The following is an 18288-nucleotide window of genomic DNA, read 5'->3' as shown; positions in this document are numbered from 1 at the left end:
CTCTACACCAAGAAATTAGGACTAACCACAACTTATACAGTTTTAGGCATTCCCTAAAAACACATCTGTTTAGAGTGGCCTATCACGTTCCCTAATCGAAGTTATTTTATATATATAGCCCATTCACTATTTATCTGAATATAACCCTCCATCAAACTGCACCAAAAGCACCAAAAATATTGGCTGTTGACTAACTCAGGCAGCCTTTATCTATCCACAATTCCCTCAAGGTGGCTAGACCATCATTGCAAATAAGCATCTGTACTTTGTGCCCCCCCCTATCTCACTGTAGCTTGCAAGCTATTACGAGCAGGGTCGTCTTTATTTTGTTTTACTTATTGTATTATATTTAACTTTGTTACTTACAACTTGTATATGAACTGCTGAATTGTAAAGCGCTGCAGAATATGTTGGCGTTATATACATAAAGTTTATTATACGGATAAGATAAATGGATATACCTTTGTAAAAATATAACTACAGTCTCCATGAAAGTTATAGTGACCACCATCATAAGTGTAGATGTGAGACCCTCCTTCCAAAGAGCAATGCCCAGGACATGGTAGAGCCCTGCAGTCCCACTGACCTCCTTGACAGATACTAAAAGGTAGAAGAATTAGGAAAAATAGAGGTAAATACTAGAATAGCTATATTTTAGAATGCCTAGAAGTAAATTCTGGTACTTAAGTTAGTCATTACAGTAAGGCCATGTTATAAGTTTAGATGATCTTTATTATGTACCATTTTTGGCAGTTGTTGCTAAAGGATTCTCCAGGGGCATATATCCTACGGTTGTATGTACACGGGCACTCGCTGAATGGGATGCAACCTTTATTGTTAACATCATCAAGTACCGTTCCTGAAAGAAACACAATCATGTATATAGAAAAAACACTGATGATTAGGGCCAAAATTGCAATATTTATGATCCCATGTAGTCACTAGTAATCAGAGGACATGAGCATTTAAGTCAGTAGGAAAATTTGATCCATTGCCCAGATAAAAGATATATATGACACTAAAATGAGAGACGTTTCAGGAGAAGACATACCTGGTGGACAGAAGCAGCCTTCCATACAAGGTTCTTCACAAACAAGGGTTCGCTCACAATTGGAACAGGTGTCAGCACAGGGGGAACCACACTCGTCATACTTCAAATTCATTGAGCATCTAATCTCTAGAAATCAAAGTGCACTCTCCGGTCAATGCAGAATAGCAATATAATTGGAATATAACTGTTTTATTAAATTAATCTAATTGCATTTCCCCATGCTTGGCAAAATGAATGTGCATTTTTTTTCAAATTAAGAATATGCAAAAATGTATTTACCACACATGTTGTTTCTCCAGTTCCTTGGTCTCCCACCAGCTTGGGCACACTGTCGGGAGTACTCGGCCAGGGTATCACAGAAACAGGACGTATGATTTGAAGATTGACAGATGCAAAGATCTAATATACAAGCTTGTATGTAGGGAATCTTGGGGACACGTACAGCGCAGTCCCTGAAGGCTGGGCTGGAGAGCATTTGGACACAAACCTGCTCCTGTGGGGTGGGGAGAAATGAAAAATGCACTTAACAAATTTTTCTTTATTTAAAAAAAATAATAATATTAATCTTTATGTCCATAGCGCCAATATATTCCACAGTACTTTACAATTCAGAGGGTACTTCTACAAACAAGATACACTCCCTGACAGAAGTTATGTCGCTTATCCATGTTACGTAAATAAAAGCTTATAACCTGTCGTTAAATTCATCCATTGGTTGTATAAATTATTCTTTTGAAAGCTGAAACCCTCCGAAATGTGGTTTAGGTTAAGAAAATAAATTGGCATCAATGAAGAAATGTTGATCATTTAATGGACATAGAATGGTCAGACTTTGGGAAGACAAAAGTTTTGTTGCCCATAGAACATAATGTTATATTCAAAAAAATACTTAAATTAAAATGCAAATATATGTTGCATAACATTGGTGAATGAAGTTGTGGTGCTATTAGAGTCATATTTAATATTTTGTGTGACTTCCATGAGCTTGAAGGACTGCATCCATGCGGTTCAACAATGATTCATACAATTTATTAATGAAGAAATCAGGAATAGCAAGGAATGCAGTCTTACATGCATCCCAGAGTTCATCTAGATTCTTTGGTTTTGTCTTGCAAGCTTCCTCTTTCATCCTACCCCAAACATGCTCAATGATGTCCATGTCTGGTGACTGGGCTGGCCAGTCCTTGAGCACCTTGATCTTTTTTGCTTGGAGGAACTTTGTTGTAGAGATGGATGTATGAGATGGAGCACCATCCTGCTGCAGAATTTGACCCCCTTTATGATTTGGAATATAAGAGGTAGCTAATACTTCTTGATATTTTAGGCTATTGATATTACCTTTCACCTTGCAAATGTTTTGCACACTCCCATACTGAATGTAACTCCAGACCATGATCTTTTCACCACCAATTTTGAATCCATACGGGCTCCAGTAGGTGTCCTGCAGTATTTGAGGTGGCTGTGGTGTAATTCTACTGAAGATTCATCAGAGAAATCCACATTCTGACACTTTTCCAGTGTACATCTGTTTAGCAGGCTGTGGGACTTTGCAAATGCCACACGGTTTTTTATTTGCCTTTTGTTTAGTGCTGGCTTCTGGGCACTGATTCGACCATGGAGGCCATTTCGAGACAGAATCCTACAAACTGTTCTAGTTGACACAGGGACTTGAGGTGACCAGGCCTGTTGGAGCTCTGCTGCAGTGGAAGAGGGGCCTGCTTTGGATTTTCTAACCAACAAATGTGCCTCGTGAGCAGTTGTCTTGCGGGGTCTGCTGGACCTGGGCTTGTCAAACACATGTCTAGTCTCTTCAAATCTTTTTTGAATTCTTTGTACTTAATGCTGAGACACATTAAAGGTGCCAGCCACCTCTGCAGTGGATCTGGTCTTCAGCCTCTTGATAATCCAAGCTTTGGTCGCAGGGTGGATTTTTGGCATGTTGGCAGAGCTCAAGTTGCAGTTCAAGTGAAGGTCTGGGGTGCTGGGTTTCTTTTCATACACACACACTAATTAACTGATCATTTGCTGAGCACAGGTGAGGATGCAAACTAGGACTGGGTGCATTATATGACCAGGCGACAAAACTTTTGTCTTGCCAAAATCTGACCATTCTGTGTCCATTAAATGATCAATATTTCTGCATTGATTCCAATTTATTTTCTTAACCTAAACCACATTTCGGAGGGTTTCAGCTTTCAAAAGAATAATTTATACAATCAATGAATGAATTTAACGTCCGGTTATAAGCTTTTATTTACATAACATGGATAAGCGACATAACTTCGGTCAGGGAGTGTAAGACATTACAGACTAACACATAGTTCAACAAATACCAAAAACAGTTTGCGTCCTGCTTGTAGGCTTACAGGTGGAACACGAAAGGTAAAAGGTAAAATTAAAATGCTTTTCATGTAAGGTCTTGCCATAGCTTTAATAAAAAGGTGCATTCAAAAAACGCTACAAGAACCAGTCACCTCTCAGTATCTGTTCAAGTACATGTATAAATTGCTACCAAGTATATGGGAGAGAAAAGGGTATAGTTAGTTAAAATAGTGAGGTAAAGTCATAGACCAGTCTAAAGAAATGTGTTGTAGGGCATGTTTGAAACCAGAAATTTAACCAGATTGACTGGGGTAGCACAATCCAGAAAATTGGTGCAGCACGAGAGAAGTCTTGGAAAAGAGATTGGGAGGTTCAGATTATAGAGGGTGTTAGTCTTAGGTCATTAGCAGAACTGAGAGATATTATGAAATACAGTATATTAAGAACTACTTCTTTTGTACAGCGAGTTCTTTTACTTGATCTTGTTTAACCTGATTATGTGAAACAAAAATAATGTAAATGAATGTTTTGAACAATGACTTTTCATTAAAGGTGGTCCTAAAATTGGTTGGCCACAGGTTGTCCTTTTGCTGAAAAACTTATACAATCACCTGATCACAATATCTGCGAGGGAATTTAGCACTGAATTCACAAGCTTTCTACTACCATAGAAGAAATTATGTCTTACATGGTACATATTGACATCAATGGGTCATTCTTGCTATGCACAGGTATGCCAGCTATTGTATACATGGAGAGATACTGTTTGCACCCAGTTTTCAATGCTGATGTTTGATACACATCCTAAAATAGGGATCCCTCGAACCAAGAGTAAAAAAAGCATAAAATATAGCATGTATTTAGTTTTACCAGTTCATTGCAGTTTTCTGGAGTAAAGAAATAAGCATCTTCACACTGTTCAGTTGGTCCATCCAACTTTTGCATGTTTGCATACTGTACAGGAGTCAGTATCATATCTGTACAGAAAGACAAGTTGATGTGTTTTTTCATATTATTCCCATTAAATTTTAGTAAAACATAATTCTACTTTTCAATGACACCTCAAGTTTAAAGGGAATATGACACCATGAAAATGCAGTCCAACCTGCTGGCACTATGTTATGGAACAGCGGGAGCTGAACAGATTGATATATCGTTTTTGTGAGAAAAGATTCAGTGTAACCTGCATTTTCATAATTTAAACCTCTGCTCTTTCCAGGATTTCAGTCCAGTGGGCGGTCTCATCAGTGACTGACAGCCCAGCCATCTCTGTATGCACATTTATGCAAAAAAGCTGATAGGACCACGCACTGGCCTGAAACTCCCAGAAAGAACAGAGGTTTAAATGACGACAACACAGGTTATACTGAATCTTTTCTCACAAAACTATATAGCAATCTGTTCAGCTCCCCCTGCTCTATAACATGGCGGTCGCAGAGCGGATTGCATTTTCATGGTGACAGGTTTCCTTTTTAATTATTCAGTTAATGTGTAATGTTTCATATTCATGAGAACATGTTGCTCTTCTGGTCCCTTCATGGGCTTAACGATAATAAGTATAGGGGTTGTAATCAAACCTTGGCCTTGGTGACTAAGGGGGCCCAAAATGTCCCTCTGCCCCTTAGGAAAAGACTATTACTATTAAAGACCTGTGATAATTGGGGGCCTTGTTGGAGATTTTACATTGGAATCCACAAGCTTCAAGTTATGCCACTGGCTCTGTCGCTGATCATTTTTTAATTTTATCATTAATTTTTATTTTATTTCCAAACCAGATGGAAAATCTCAATCTTAGTAGTTACTTTGTTTTCCTGAATAATATGATGCTGATTCTTGGGATCATGCCAACTATATATCTAATTTACTGTAATAACTAGACTTAACTGGAATTTACTGTGGAATAATCACTTTTCCCTTGCATTAGGTACACATAATGCTTTATGTTGCTATTTAAGTGCCTTCCAAGAAAAGGCAGCTTTTGTTAGCAATGAACTGACTAATTCCATCCCAATGTCATATGTACCTGGTCCTGCCATTCCAATTTATGAGAACAGCTCATATGAAGATCTCCAGAGATCTCACAAATCTGGCCATCCCTCGGCATTTCAGACATTCATTTTTTCTTTTTTTACATTGACAGCTCATATGAAACCCCCAGTGATGTCTGAAACTGTATAGCCCAGCTAAAAAATCTAGATTGGAGGGGAAAGTGGCATATGGGAGCTTTTTGTCAATTTAGCTTACTTAAATAGAAAAATCAAAAACAAAACAACAAAAAAATAAACAGAAGATGAACCTGATATAATCACCAGATGATTATAAAACTGTTTTATTAGTTGTATTGTTATGACTATAATAAAGAGCAGAGATAAGTGAATCTGACAACATTCAATTTGCCAGATTCTCTTGAATTCAGCTGGGAAATTCGATTAGCATTAAATTAATTGAATGAAATTGCTGCTAAAAGCTAATTATCATATTATCATAATCTGAGTGATCTAAAAATTCCAGGGAATAATAACCAGAGGGGTTAAAAAATGAAAATTATACTTACTTCTTCTTCCACCTGTCCTGATGCCACATTCCCTGACTGATCCTCCACTGGCTTGCATTTCACTCCAGCTCAAGTCTTCCATGTTGTCTTTGGTCTTCTCTAGTTTTTGCGGACTCTGGTGCTCACTAGGCCTCATACCATATAACCCTCTAAGATGTCATGATGTCACTTAAGGTCTAGTCAGAATAGGAGGTGCCAAAGTGTGAAGAAAGCAAGTCAGTGGAGGATTGGACAAGGGGCTACCAGGACAGGTGAGAGGCTAGGTGAGTATAATTTTTTTTAACCCTTTTTAATCCAGTAGACCACCATTTTGCTTAACTTGAGTTAATTGAATAAGAAAAAAAATAGTTTTCTTGTGAATTGTATTTTTTAATACTAAGTGAATTGATTTGCTAATCTCCAGTAAAGAGTCAAATATCTGACCCACCATCAATTCGAAATTCATCTTGACTGACTCCATTCATATTTCCGCACAATCCACACGTGGTGTTCATGTATTTTGGGGACAATTTAAGCTGGAAAGTATATCAAAATTGTAAGGTTACAATTTAACCTAATTTTGCATAAATTTTTCTGTACCACAAATATAAAAACTTCAAAGCTTCCAATTATTCCAGGAGTTAATGAATTTGATATTGGTGAGAAATTATGACAATCACCAATTTTTTCCACGTGACAGCCCATCTATTCAACAGGGATAAAAACATTCAGATCTTACCATGAGGGCATCTTCATTATTCCACAAAAGAGTCAACCCAAGTTTGGCTGTCAACTTCACATAGACACTGGTCTGCTGGATTTGTACTCCAAACTGGCTGTATGGAAGGGAAACACTAAAAAAAGACAACATTATTGAATCTCGACATCATCCTTAGGCCTGAGTCACTTTTTTCCGCATTTTGTACCTGTAAACTTACCTTTCTTCTCCTATTGTGATTTTTCCTTTTCTCATCTCAATGACTAGCCCATCGATTCTTACAAGAACATAGGACAGAACTGTCTTTCCCACTTCAATAGGGTGCCGTATTTGGATATTAAAATCTTCACAGGTATTTATACAGTTAGAAGCAAAGATGTAGTTGCAGAGTCCAGGGAACCGGTAAATGTCTCCATCAAATGTCTTATAGTGGTAATTTCCCCAAGTGCTACAGACATGGTCATTTTGTGCAGGGTTCAACACTGGAGCGATATATTTGTCAAAATATTATTGTCAAGACAAAACAATATCAGATCTACATATCTATATGGAATAAAAAATTTGCAGTGACCATGAGTCACTTTTTATCTAATCCAGAAAAACTAATTTCACGGTTATACTTTAAAGCGTCCCATTGACAAAATGATGAAGTTATCAAATTCCACAATGTTTCAGGGTCCATCTACAATTTAAAACTTTTAGGCTGCATATAGTGCGGAAAATAACTCTTTGACACACTGCCGATTTTGCAAGTTTTCCCACCTACAAAGAATGGATAGATCTGTAAATTATATCTTAGGTACACTTTCAACTGTGAGAGACAGAATCTAAAAAAATCCAGAAAATCACACTGCGTGATTTTTCCATAATTAATTTGCATTTTATTGCATGAAACAAGTATTTAGTACAATATAAAAACAGAGCGTAATATTTGATACAGAAACTTTTGTTTGCATTTACAGAGGTCAGACGTTTCCTATAGTTCTTGACCAAGTTTGCACACACTGCAGCAGGGATTTTGACACACTACTCCATACAGATCTTCTCCCGATCTTTCAAGTTTTGAGGTAGTCACTGGGTAACATTGAGTTTCAGCTCCCTCCAAAGATTTTCTATTGGGCTCAGGTAGAGAGACTGTCTAGGCCAATCCAGGACCTTGAAATGCTTCTTAGTTGCCGTAACTGTGTGTTTTGGGTCAGTGTAATGCGGGAAGACCCAGCCATGACATATTTTCAATGCTCTTATTGAGGGAAGAAGGTTATTAGCCAAAATTTTGTGATACATGACCGCATCCATCCTCCCTTCAAAACCTTGCAGTCGTCCTGTCCTCTTTGCAGAAAAGTACCCCCAAAGTATGATGTTTCCACCAGCATGCTTCACAGTTGGGATGGTGTTCTTGGGGTTGTACTCATCCTTCTTCCTCCAAACACGGTGAATGGAGTTGATACCAAAAAGTTCTATTTTGGTCTCATCTGACCACATGACCTTCTCCCATGCCTCCTCTGGATCATCCAGATGGTCACTGGTGAACTTCAAATGGGCCTGGACATGTGCTGGCGTGAACAAGGGGACCTTACGTGCCCTGCAGGATTTGAATCCATGACGGCGTAGTGTGTTACTAACAGTAATGTTTGAGACTGTGGTCCCAGCTCTCTTCAGGTCATTGACCAGGTCCTCCCGTGTAGTTCTGGGCTTACTCATGACCATTCCCTGAATCATCCCTACCCCATGAGGTGAGATCTTGAATGGCCCCCAGACCGAGGAAGGTTGACAGTCATCTTGTGTTTCTTCCATTTTCTAATAATTGTTCCAACAGTTGCTGCCTTCTCACCAAGCTCCTTGACTATTGTTCTGTAGCCCATCCCTGCCTTGTGCAGGTCTATAATTTTGTCCCAGGTGTTATTAGACAGCTCTTTGGTCTTGGCCATGGTGGAGAGGTTGGAGTGTGATTGATTGAGTGTGTGGACAGGGGTCTTTTATACATGCAACAAGTATAAACTGGTGCAATTAATACAGGTAATGAATGCAGAGTAGGAGGGCCTTTTATAGAAAAACTAACAGGTTTGTGAGAGACAGAACTCTTGCTGGTTGGTAGGTGATCAAATTCTTATTTCATGCAATAAAATGCAATTTAATTATTTAAAAATCATACAATGTAATTTTCTGTTTTTTATTTTTAGATTCTGTCTATAACAGCTGAAGTGTACCTATGATAAAAATTACAGACCTCTTCTTTCTTTGTAGTTGGGGAAACTTGCAAAATCGGCAGTGCATCAAACACTTATTTTCCCCACTGTATGTAAAATATTTAATGCTTCTGGTAGTAATATTTTTTAAAATCTACTATACCTGTGAGAAGTTGGAAAAATGTATGTCACAATGATGACATCTCACCATGTTCAACCAACTGAATGTTCATGACTCATGAGTGCTACTAAAGATATTTGGGCATTTTCTGTTTTCATGGAAGAAAGAAAACTCTATAGGTGGTTATTTTCATCTCTGAATATGTTTTCTTCACAGTGAAGCATCTTAAAATTTTTGGTAGATACTTTAGCCTTTATACGAGACCTTAGCAAATTACTGCCACATTCAGCCCACTGGCTGTCCCTGCCTGGCTTATGGTCATGGAAAGTCAAAGAAACAGAAAATATGGATAAAGCAGAAGAATCCAGCTCACAGATGAAATCTAAAAAAGTGCATTTTATTATTCAAGGTACATGAAGCAAAGATTAAAATTGTGTGTTCACAAAAAAAGAGAATACAGACATCTTTTGACGCATTTCGAGAGACATGCGCTCTTTGTCAAGACCAAAGAGCAAATGTCGCTCGAACGCGTCAAAAGATGCCAGTATTCTCTTTTTTGTGAACACACAATTTTAATCTTTGCTTCACGTACCTTGGATAATAAAATGCACTTTTTTGGATTTCAACTGTGAGCTGGATTCCTCTGCTTTCTCCATTAGATGTTGCACCCAGCCCAGGTGCTATCCGTGCTCCAGAAGAGTGGAATTGCAGGTGGTGAGCTGGATTTTCTTCTGTAACCAGAAAATATAACTAAATGGTGCTGCTGGCAGCATCACACTCTTCTTCGAAGTAGTGTGCACGTTACATGTGTAGATACATCGACCAGACCCTTAGAATCAGGTCAAGGGTCGACACCCTATTTTCAGGTTACATGCTTATCGGTTACTGCTTCTCCTGAGAAGAACTTAAAGCTGGGTAATGATCCCTGAATAATGTACTGCTTCTGCCAGGATGATGGTATGAAAATATATCCTGGGATGTGGGGTCATGGAGTGATTCATCATACTAACTGAGGTAGGACAGGGAAGGGCTAGGTGGGCGAAGGCATAATAATACAAAGGACCTTGCGGCTGTGAAAGTCTTAAGCTTGGAGAACCAGAGGAGTGATTCATTAAACTAAAGGGAAATGAGGGTTGGGCTTGGTGGGCAATTAAATATTAATGCAAATTAATGTAACTGTGATAATAAACTTAATGCAAATTAATGTAACTGTGATAATAAACTGAGGGATAGGGGGAATGGTATCTAAGGGATGATTACTAGGGAGTAGTATTAGCCTTGCAGCGCTGGAGTCCTGGGTTCAAACCCCACCAAGGACATCATCTGCAAAGAGTTTGTATGTTCTCTCCGTGTTTGCGTGGGTTTCCTCTGGGTACTCCGGTTTCCTCCCACATTCCAAATACATACTGATAGGGAATTTAGATTGTGAGCTGCAACGGGGACAGCGATGATAATGTGTGCACACTGTAAAGTGCTGCAGAATATGTTAGCGCTATATAAAAATAAAGATTATTATCAAAAATAAAGATTATTAGTATTACTGTATGTGATCAGAAATTGACACTATTACAATGTCTGACACAAAGGGGACGCTATTACTGTGTTGGGCACTAAGAGGAAAACTATTATTGTTTGAAGGGAACTAAAAAGATCATTAGTATTGTGTGGGGCACAAAAGATGACACTTCTACAATTCACAATACAAAAATTTGCACTCTTCCTGCATGGTCTACTATAAATGTTCTTAGCACCATCTATCTGGCACTACTATTTTCAGAGGCAATATCTGTCCAAACCTTCTGGAGGTAAATATAGTAATGACACAATTTTTGAAGTATTGGATCACTGTGTTTCATAGCAGATGTTGTGATGGGATGAATGGGGGCAGAAAAACGCACAAAATTCAATCTATCAAAGGATGGAAATGTGGCTGCTCAGTGGTTAGCATTTTTGCTTTGCAGTGCTGGGGTCCTCATCTGTTAGGCGTTTGTAAGATCTCCATGTGTTTGCATGAGTTTTCTCCAGTTTCTTTCCACTCTCAAAAGACATAACGATATGGAATTCAGATTGTGAGCACAAATGGGGACAGTGATGATGATGGACCAGATGGAAAAAGGAGAGAAAAGTGAATGACAAAGAATATCACCTGTGAGTCACTAGACAAACTGCATGACTTATACTGTCTGCAAAACCCGTATCTACAGTTGTCGCAGAAGCACAAATTGTAGTTTCAATTTTACAAATTATAGGAAGAACAAACAATGGGTATCTACACTCCCTGACAGAAGTTATGTCGCTTATCCATGTTATGTAAATAAAAGCTTATAACCTGATGTTAAATTCATTCATTGGTTGTATAAATTATTCTTTTGAAAGCTGAAACCCTCTGAAATGTGGTTTAGGTTAAGAAAATAAATAGGCATCAATGCAGAAATATTGATCATTTAATGGAGACAGAATGGTCAGATTTTGGCAAGACAAAAGTTTTGTCTCCTGGTCATGTAATGCACCCAATCCTAGTTTACATCCTCACCTGTGCTCAGTAAATGATCGATTAATTAGTGTATGTGTATGAAAAGAAACCCAGCATCCCAGTTGAAGTGCAACTTGAGCTCTGACAACATGCCAAAAATCCACCCTGTGACCAAAGCCTGGATTATCAAGAGGCTGAAGACCAGATCCACTGCAGAGGTGGCTGGCACCTTTAATGTGTCTCAGCATCAAGTACAAAGAATTCAAAAAAGATTTGAAGAGACTGGAGATGTGCTTGACAAGCCCAGGTCTGGCAGAACCCGCAAGACAACTGCTCAGGAGGAACGTTTGTTGGTTAGAAAATCCAAAGCAAGCCCCTCTTCCACTGCAGCAGAGCTCCAACAGGCCTGGTCTCCTCAAGTCCCTGTGTCAACTAGGGCAGTTTGTGGCAAAATTGAAAGGAGCGGATGGCACTCACCGGTTAAAAATACTTCTTTATTCCAATACTTTAAAACATTCACCCAGTAGAAGAGCCACTGCAGCACGAAACGGCTGTCGTCCATTCCACTTCTGCTCCCATCCTCCCGATGCCGATATTTTAAAGTATTGGAATAAAGAAGTTTTTTTAACTGGTGAGTGCCATCCGTTCCTTTTAATTTTTGTATCCATTGTGGCTATTTCTTTGGAGTGGCACCCCAGCTCACAGAGCACTTACTGCTGTATATATGCGTGCAGTTATGCAGTTACTTGTGCACTGAGTAGGCTTCCCCACTGTGCAGATTAACACTTTGTTGGAGCTAGAACTGTTTGTAGGATTATGTCTCGAAATGGCCTCCATGGTCGAATCAGTACCCAGATGCCAGCACTAAACAAAAGGCAAATAAAAAAAGTGTGGCATTTGCAAAGTCCCACAGCCTGCTAAACAGATGGACACTGGAAAAGTGGCAGAAGGTGGATTTCTCTGATGAATCTTCAGTAGAATTACACCACAGCTGCTGCAAATACTGCAGGAAACCTACTGGAGCCCGTATGGATCCAAAATACACCCAGAAAACAGTTAAATTTGGTGGTGGAAAGATCATGGTCTGGGGTTACATTCAGTATGGGTGTGTGTGAAACATTTGCAAGGTGGAAAGCAACAGCCTAAAATATCAAGAAGTATTAGCTACCTCTTATATTCCAAATCATTGACTAGTGATAAAAATTCCCCATTAAGTGTCACCTGCTTAACCCAGCAGGAAGTACGGCGGCGTCTAAAAATCACTAAAATTGACAAATCTCCGGGCCCGGATGGGATACACCCCCGAGTACTGCAGGAATTAAGTACAGTCATTGATAGACCATTATTTTTAATCTTTAAAGAGTCCATAATAACAGGGTCTGTACCACAGGACTGGCGTATAGCAAATGTGGTGCCAATATTCAAAAAGGGGACAAAAACTGAACTCGGAAATTATAGGCCAGTAAGTTTAACCTCTACTGTGGGTAAAATCCTGGAGGGCATTCTAAGGGATGCTATACTGGAGTATCTGAAGAGGAATAACCTCATGACCCAGTATCAGCACGGGTTTACTAGGGACCGTTCATGTCAGACTAATTTGATCAGCTTCTATGAAGAGATAAGTTCCGGACTGGACCAAGGGAGCCCAGTGGATGTAGTGTATATGGACTTTTCAAAAGCTTTTGATACGGTGCCACACAAAAGGTTGTTACATAAAATGAGAATAATGGGGAAAGGGGAAAATATGTGTAAGTGGATTGAGAGCTGGCTCAGGGATAGGAAACAAAGGGTGGTTATTAATGGAGCACATTCGGACTGGGTCGCGGTTAGCAGTGGGGTACCACAGGGGTCAGTATTAGGCCCTCTTCTTTTTAACATATTTATTAATGACCTTGTAGGGGGCATTCAGAGTAGAATTTCAATATTTGCAGATGACACTAAACTCTGCAGGGTAATCAATACAGGGGAGGACAATTTTATATTACAGGATGATTTATGTAAACTAGAAGCTTGGGCTGATAAATGGCAAATGAGCTTTAATGGGGATAAATGTAAGGTCATGCACTTGGGTAGAAGTAATAAGATGTATAACTATGTGCTTAATTCTAAAACTCTGGGCAAAACCGTCAATGAAAAAGACCTGGGTGTATGAGTATTCAGTGGCCAGTGTCAGGCAGCTGCTACAAAGGCAAATAAAATAATGGGATGCATTAAAAGAGGAATAGATGCTCATGAGGAGAACATAATTTTACCTCTATACAAGTCACTAGTTCGACCACACTTAGAATACTGTGCACAGTTCTGGTCTCCGGTGTATAAGAAAGACGTAGCTGAACTGGAGCGGGTGCAGAGAAGAGCGACCAAGGTTATTAGAGGACTGGGGGGTCTGCAATACCAAGATAGGTTATTACACTTGGGGCTATTTAGTTTGGAAAAACGAAGGCTAAGGGGTGATCTTATGTTAATGTATAAATATATGAGGGGACAGTACAAAGACCTTTCTGATGATCTTTTTAATCATAGACCGGTGACAGGGACAAGGGGGCATCCTCTATGTCTGGAGGAAAAAAGGTTTAAGCATAACAGACGTGGATTCTTTACTGTAAGAGCAGTGAGACTATGGAACTCTCTGCCGTATGATGTTGTAATGAGTGATTCATTACTTAAATTTAAGAGGGGACTGGATACCTTCCTGGAAAAGTATAATGTTACAGGGTATACATACTAGATTCCTTGATAGGGCGTTGATCCAGGTAACTAGTCTGATTGCCGTATGTGGGGTCGGGAAGGAATTTTTTTCCCCAGTGTGGAGCTTACTCTTACCACATGGGTTTTTTTTGCCTTCCCCTGGATCAACATGTTAGGGCATGTTAGGTTAGGCTATGGGTTGAACTAGATGGACTTAAAGTCTTCCTTCAACCTTAATAACTATGTTACTATGTTACTATAAAAGGGGTCAAATTCTGGAGCAGGATGGTGCTCCATCTCATACATTCATCTCAACAACAAAGTTCCTCCAGGCAAAAAAGATCAAGGTGCTCAAGGACTGGCCAGCCCAGTCACCAGACATGAACATCATTGAGCATGTTTGGGGTAGGATGAAAGATGAAGCTTGCAAGACAAAACCAAAGAATCTAGATGAACTCTGGGAGGCATGTAAGACTGCATTCTTTGCTACTCCTGATAACTTCATTAATAAATTGCATGAATCAATGTTGAACCGCATGGATTCAGTCCTTCAAGCTCATGGAAGTCACACAAAATATTAAATATGACGATTAGCACCACAACTTCATTCACCAATGGTATGCAACATATATTTGTATTTTAATTTAATTATTTTTTGAATATAACATTACTTTCTTTGAGCGACAAAACTTTTATCTTGCCAAAATCTGACCATTCTGTGTCCATTAAATGATCAATATTTCTGCATTGATACTCAACTAATCCCCATAACAACAGTGGCTGGTCCTTTGGGAGGTAGATTAGATTAATTGATACCATTATTTACATTGGATATACTAAGCCACTGAGCTAATTATATGGGGTTGTGTTCAGCCACTGTTGTTATCCTTATTTTCATGAGTATGGTTTGTTTATTTATTGCCTTGTCTCTTGGTGTCCCCTATGGTATTTATGCTTTTTTATTCTGTTCAATTTTAAACAAATATCAATAAACATGTGGTTTTAATTATGGGATCTCTTCGTTTCTTCCCACTTTGATTGTGTGGGATTAGTTGAGTATAGAGTTGTGAAGTGCCCTCCTTATAGTGTTTAGACATATATAGAGATTTCTGCATTGATGCCAATTTATTTTCTTAACCTAAACCACATTTCGGAGGGTTTCAGCTTTCAAAAGAATAATTTATACAACCAATGGATGAATTTAACGTCAGGTTATAAGCTTTTATTTACGTAACATGGATAAGCGACATAACTTCTGTCAGGGAGTGTAAGTAACTCCTAGATAAGTCCAAGGTCAGTGTGTTTTGCAAAACTAAATACTTATCGATATAATCAGCAAAAATGCGAAATAATCAAATAGCAAAGGATAGGAGGCTACATCATAACAGACATGTGCAAAGGCAGAAATACATATGCAAGAGTAGGTAAAGCTCATGTTCATCTACAATCAGTATGTGGGTGTGATGTACGTCACCACAGGGATGTTGCCTGTGTTAAATATTCGAATCATTCACAAACCACAGAAAAACAAATATCAGCACTGCTACATATATTTCACAGCATCTATTAAATCAAGTTGGTTCTGATATACAAGAGCTGTTGTTCTGAAAAACAATTTGTAACATCATCATCCTATCTTGGAAGGGGAAGGAGCTGGCACCCAGAGGCAATGGCCGTTTCATGCTATCCCATGTCCTGTAGAAGCATGGACATAATAAAATGGTCGCCACCTCGGGGCATCAGATACTTCCCCTGCCAAATAGGATGACTCTGTTCTAATCTGCTGTGAAGCTAGGAATAAAGAAAGATTAAAAAGGACTACATGTGAGAACAATACTCTAATCACTCCTGAATAGCACATTACAACATGGTAAAGAAAATATTTCTGCTGTAAAAACTAAGCTGGACAAATGCCAGCACCCGGTGAACCCAGGCATGTGCCTACTCTGCCCATCTGCTTTATAGGAGTTGTCCAGTCCAAATCGATAATTCTGCAGACATTCTGTGTAACTGCAGACTTATGAATCCCCCTAGTGCATGCACTGTACACTGAAAGGATTTGCAAGTTTCTGAGCTGGGATCAGTGGGTACGGCCTTGCTTCCATCAATATATATAAGAGGCATCGTGATTACTCGCTAATCCCGCCCCCTGCACAGTAGCTCCGCCCCCCACCACATCACCACACACAATCCCGCCCCCACCACATTACCACATACAATCCTGCCCCCACCACATCACCACACACAATCCCGCCCCACCACATTACAACACACACAATCCCGCCTCCCACATCACCACACATAATCCCGCCCCATCACATCACCACACAAAATCCTGCCCCCCACCACATCACCACACATAATCCCACCCCCCACCACATCATCACACACAATCCCGCCCCCGACCACATCACCACACATAATTCTGCCCCCCACCACATCACCAAACATAATCCTGCCCCCTACCACATTAGCACACATAATCCCGCCCCCCCACCACATCACCACACATAATCCCACCCCCCCACCACATCACCACACATAATCCCGCCCCCAACACATCACCACACATAATCCCGCCCCCCACCCCATTACCACATATAATCCTGCCCCCCACAACATCACCACACATAATCCCGCCCCACCACATCACCACACATAATCCCGCCCCCCCACCACATTACCACACATAATCCCACCCTCCACCACATCACCAAACATAATCCCGCCCCCAACCACATTACCACTCATAATCCCGCCCCCCCACATCACCACCACACATAATCCCGCCCCCCAACACATCACCACACATAATCCTGCCCCCCACTCCATTACTACACATAATCCTGCCCCCCACCACATTACCACACATAATCTCGCCCCCCCACCACATCACCACCACACATAATCCCGCCCCCCCAACTCACCACCACACATAATCCTGCCCCCCACTCCATTACCACAGATAATCCCGCCCCCCCACCACATCACCACATATAATCCCGCCCCCACCACATCACCACACATAATCCCACCCCCCACCACATCACCACACATAATCCCGCCCCCCAGCACATCACCACACATAATCCCGCCCCCACCACATCACCACACATAATCCCGCCCCTCCACCACATCACCAGACATAGTCCCGCCTGTTGTGAATTTGGATTCTGGGCTCCCCCGGTGGCTACTGGTGGAATTGAACTGGTGTTTTCATCTTCTCTGTTCACCTGTTCCCATCAAGATGTGGGAGTCGCTATATAACCTTGCTGCTCTGTTAGTTGCTTGCCGGTCAACAATGTTATCAGAAGCCTCTCTGTGCTTGTTCCTGCTCCTAGACAACTACTAGATAAGTTGGACTCTTGTCCATGTTTGTTTTTGCATTTTGTTCCAGTTCACAGCTGTAGTTTCGTTACTGTGTCTGGAAAGCTCTTGTGAACAGGAATTGCCACTCTGGTGTTATGAGTTAATGCCAGAGTTTTAAAGTAATTTCTGGATGGTGTTTTGATAGGGTTTTCAGCTGACCATGAAAGTGCCCTTTCTGTCTTCTGCTATGTAGTAAGTGGACCTCAAATTTGCTAAACCTATTTTCATACTACGTTTGTTATTTCATCTTGATTCACCGCCAATACATGTGGGGGGCCTCTGTCTCCTTTCGGGGTATTTCTCTAGAGGTGAGCTAGGACTAATATTTCCCTCTGCTAGCATTATTTAGTCCTCCGGCTGGTGCTGGGCATCTAGAATCAACGTAGGCATGCTACCCGGCCACTGCTAGTTGTGTGTTAGGTTTAGTTCATGGTCAGCTCAGTTCCCATCTTCCAAGAGCTAGTTCCTATATATGCTGATGCTATGTTCTCTTGCCATTGAGATCATGACAGTTTGACCGGCCCACTAAAGGGTTAAAATCCTTGGCTGAGAAAGGAGAGAAATAAGAAGTCTGCTGAGAATTTTTTTTTTTTTTTCTCTCCTTCTAATCTTTGAATGGCTCTGTGTCCACCTGTTTGTAATGGATCTTCAGAGTGTAACTGCAGGTTTGAATAATCTCGCCACGAAGGTACAAAATTTGCAAGACTTTGTTTGTCATGCACCTATATCTGAGCCGAGAATTCCTTTGCCGGAATTTTTCTCGGGGAATAGATCTGGGTTTCAGAATTTTCGAAATAATTGCAAATTATTTTTGTCCCTGAAATTTC

The 18288-nt window shown here is 40.2% G+C and overlaps 1 protein-coding gene across 1 annotated transcript in view; it reads right to left on the bottom strand.

Moving 5' to 3' along the window:
* The window catches only part of LOC143806873 (mucin-5B-like), a 201423-nt gene that overhangs the window by 161000 nt on the left and 22135 nt on the right, over positions 1-18288 (bottom strand). Inside the window, exons 2-9 of the mRNA XM_077287852.1 lie at positions 6845-7106; positions 6646-6760; positions 6355-6442; positions 4244-4350; positions 1331-1544; positions 1052-1177; positions 742-859; positions 462-600 (exon numbers count right to left, since the gene is read on the bottom strand). Coding sequence (XP_077143967.1) covers positions 462-600; positions 742-859; positions 1052-1177; positions 1331-1544; positions 4244-4350; positions 6355-6442; positions 6646-6760; positions 6845-7106 — 1169 coding nt within the window. The remainder of the gene's footprint in view (positions 1-461; positions 601-741; positions 860-1051; positions 1178-1330; positions 1545-4243; positions 4351-6354; positions 6443-6645; positions 6761-6844; positions 7107-18288) is intronic.

This window comes from Ranitomeya variabilis, chromosome 2, assembly GCF_051348905.1.
Source record: "Ranitomeya variabilis isolate aRanVar5 chromosome 2, aRanVar5.hap1, whole genome shotgun sequence".
Classification (NCBI taxonomy): domain Eukaryota; kingdom Metazoa; phylum Chordata; class Amphibia; order Anura; family Dendrobatidae; genus Ranitomeya; species Ranitomeya variabilis.
The sequence above is the reverse complement of the archived record's forward strand: the minus strand, read 5'-3'. Positions and strand labels throughout refer to the sequence as shown.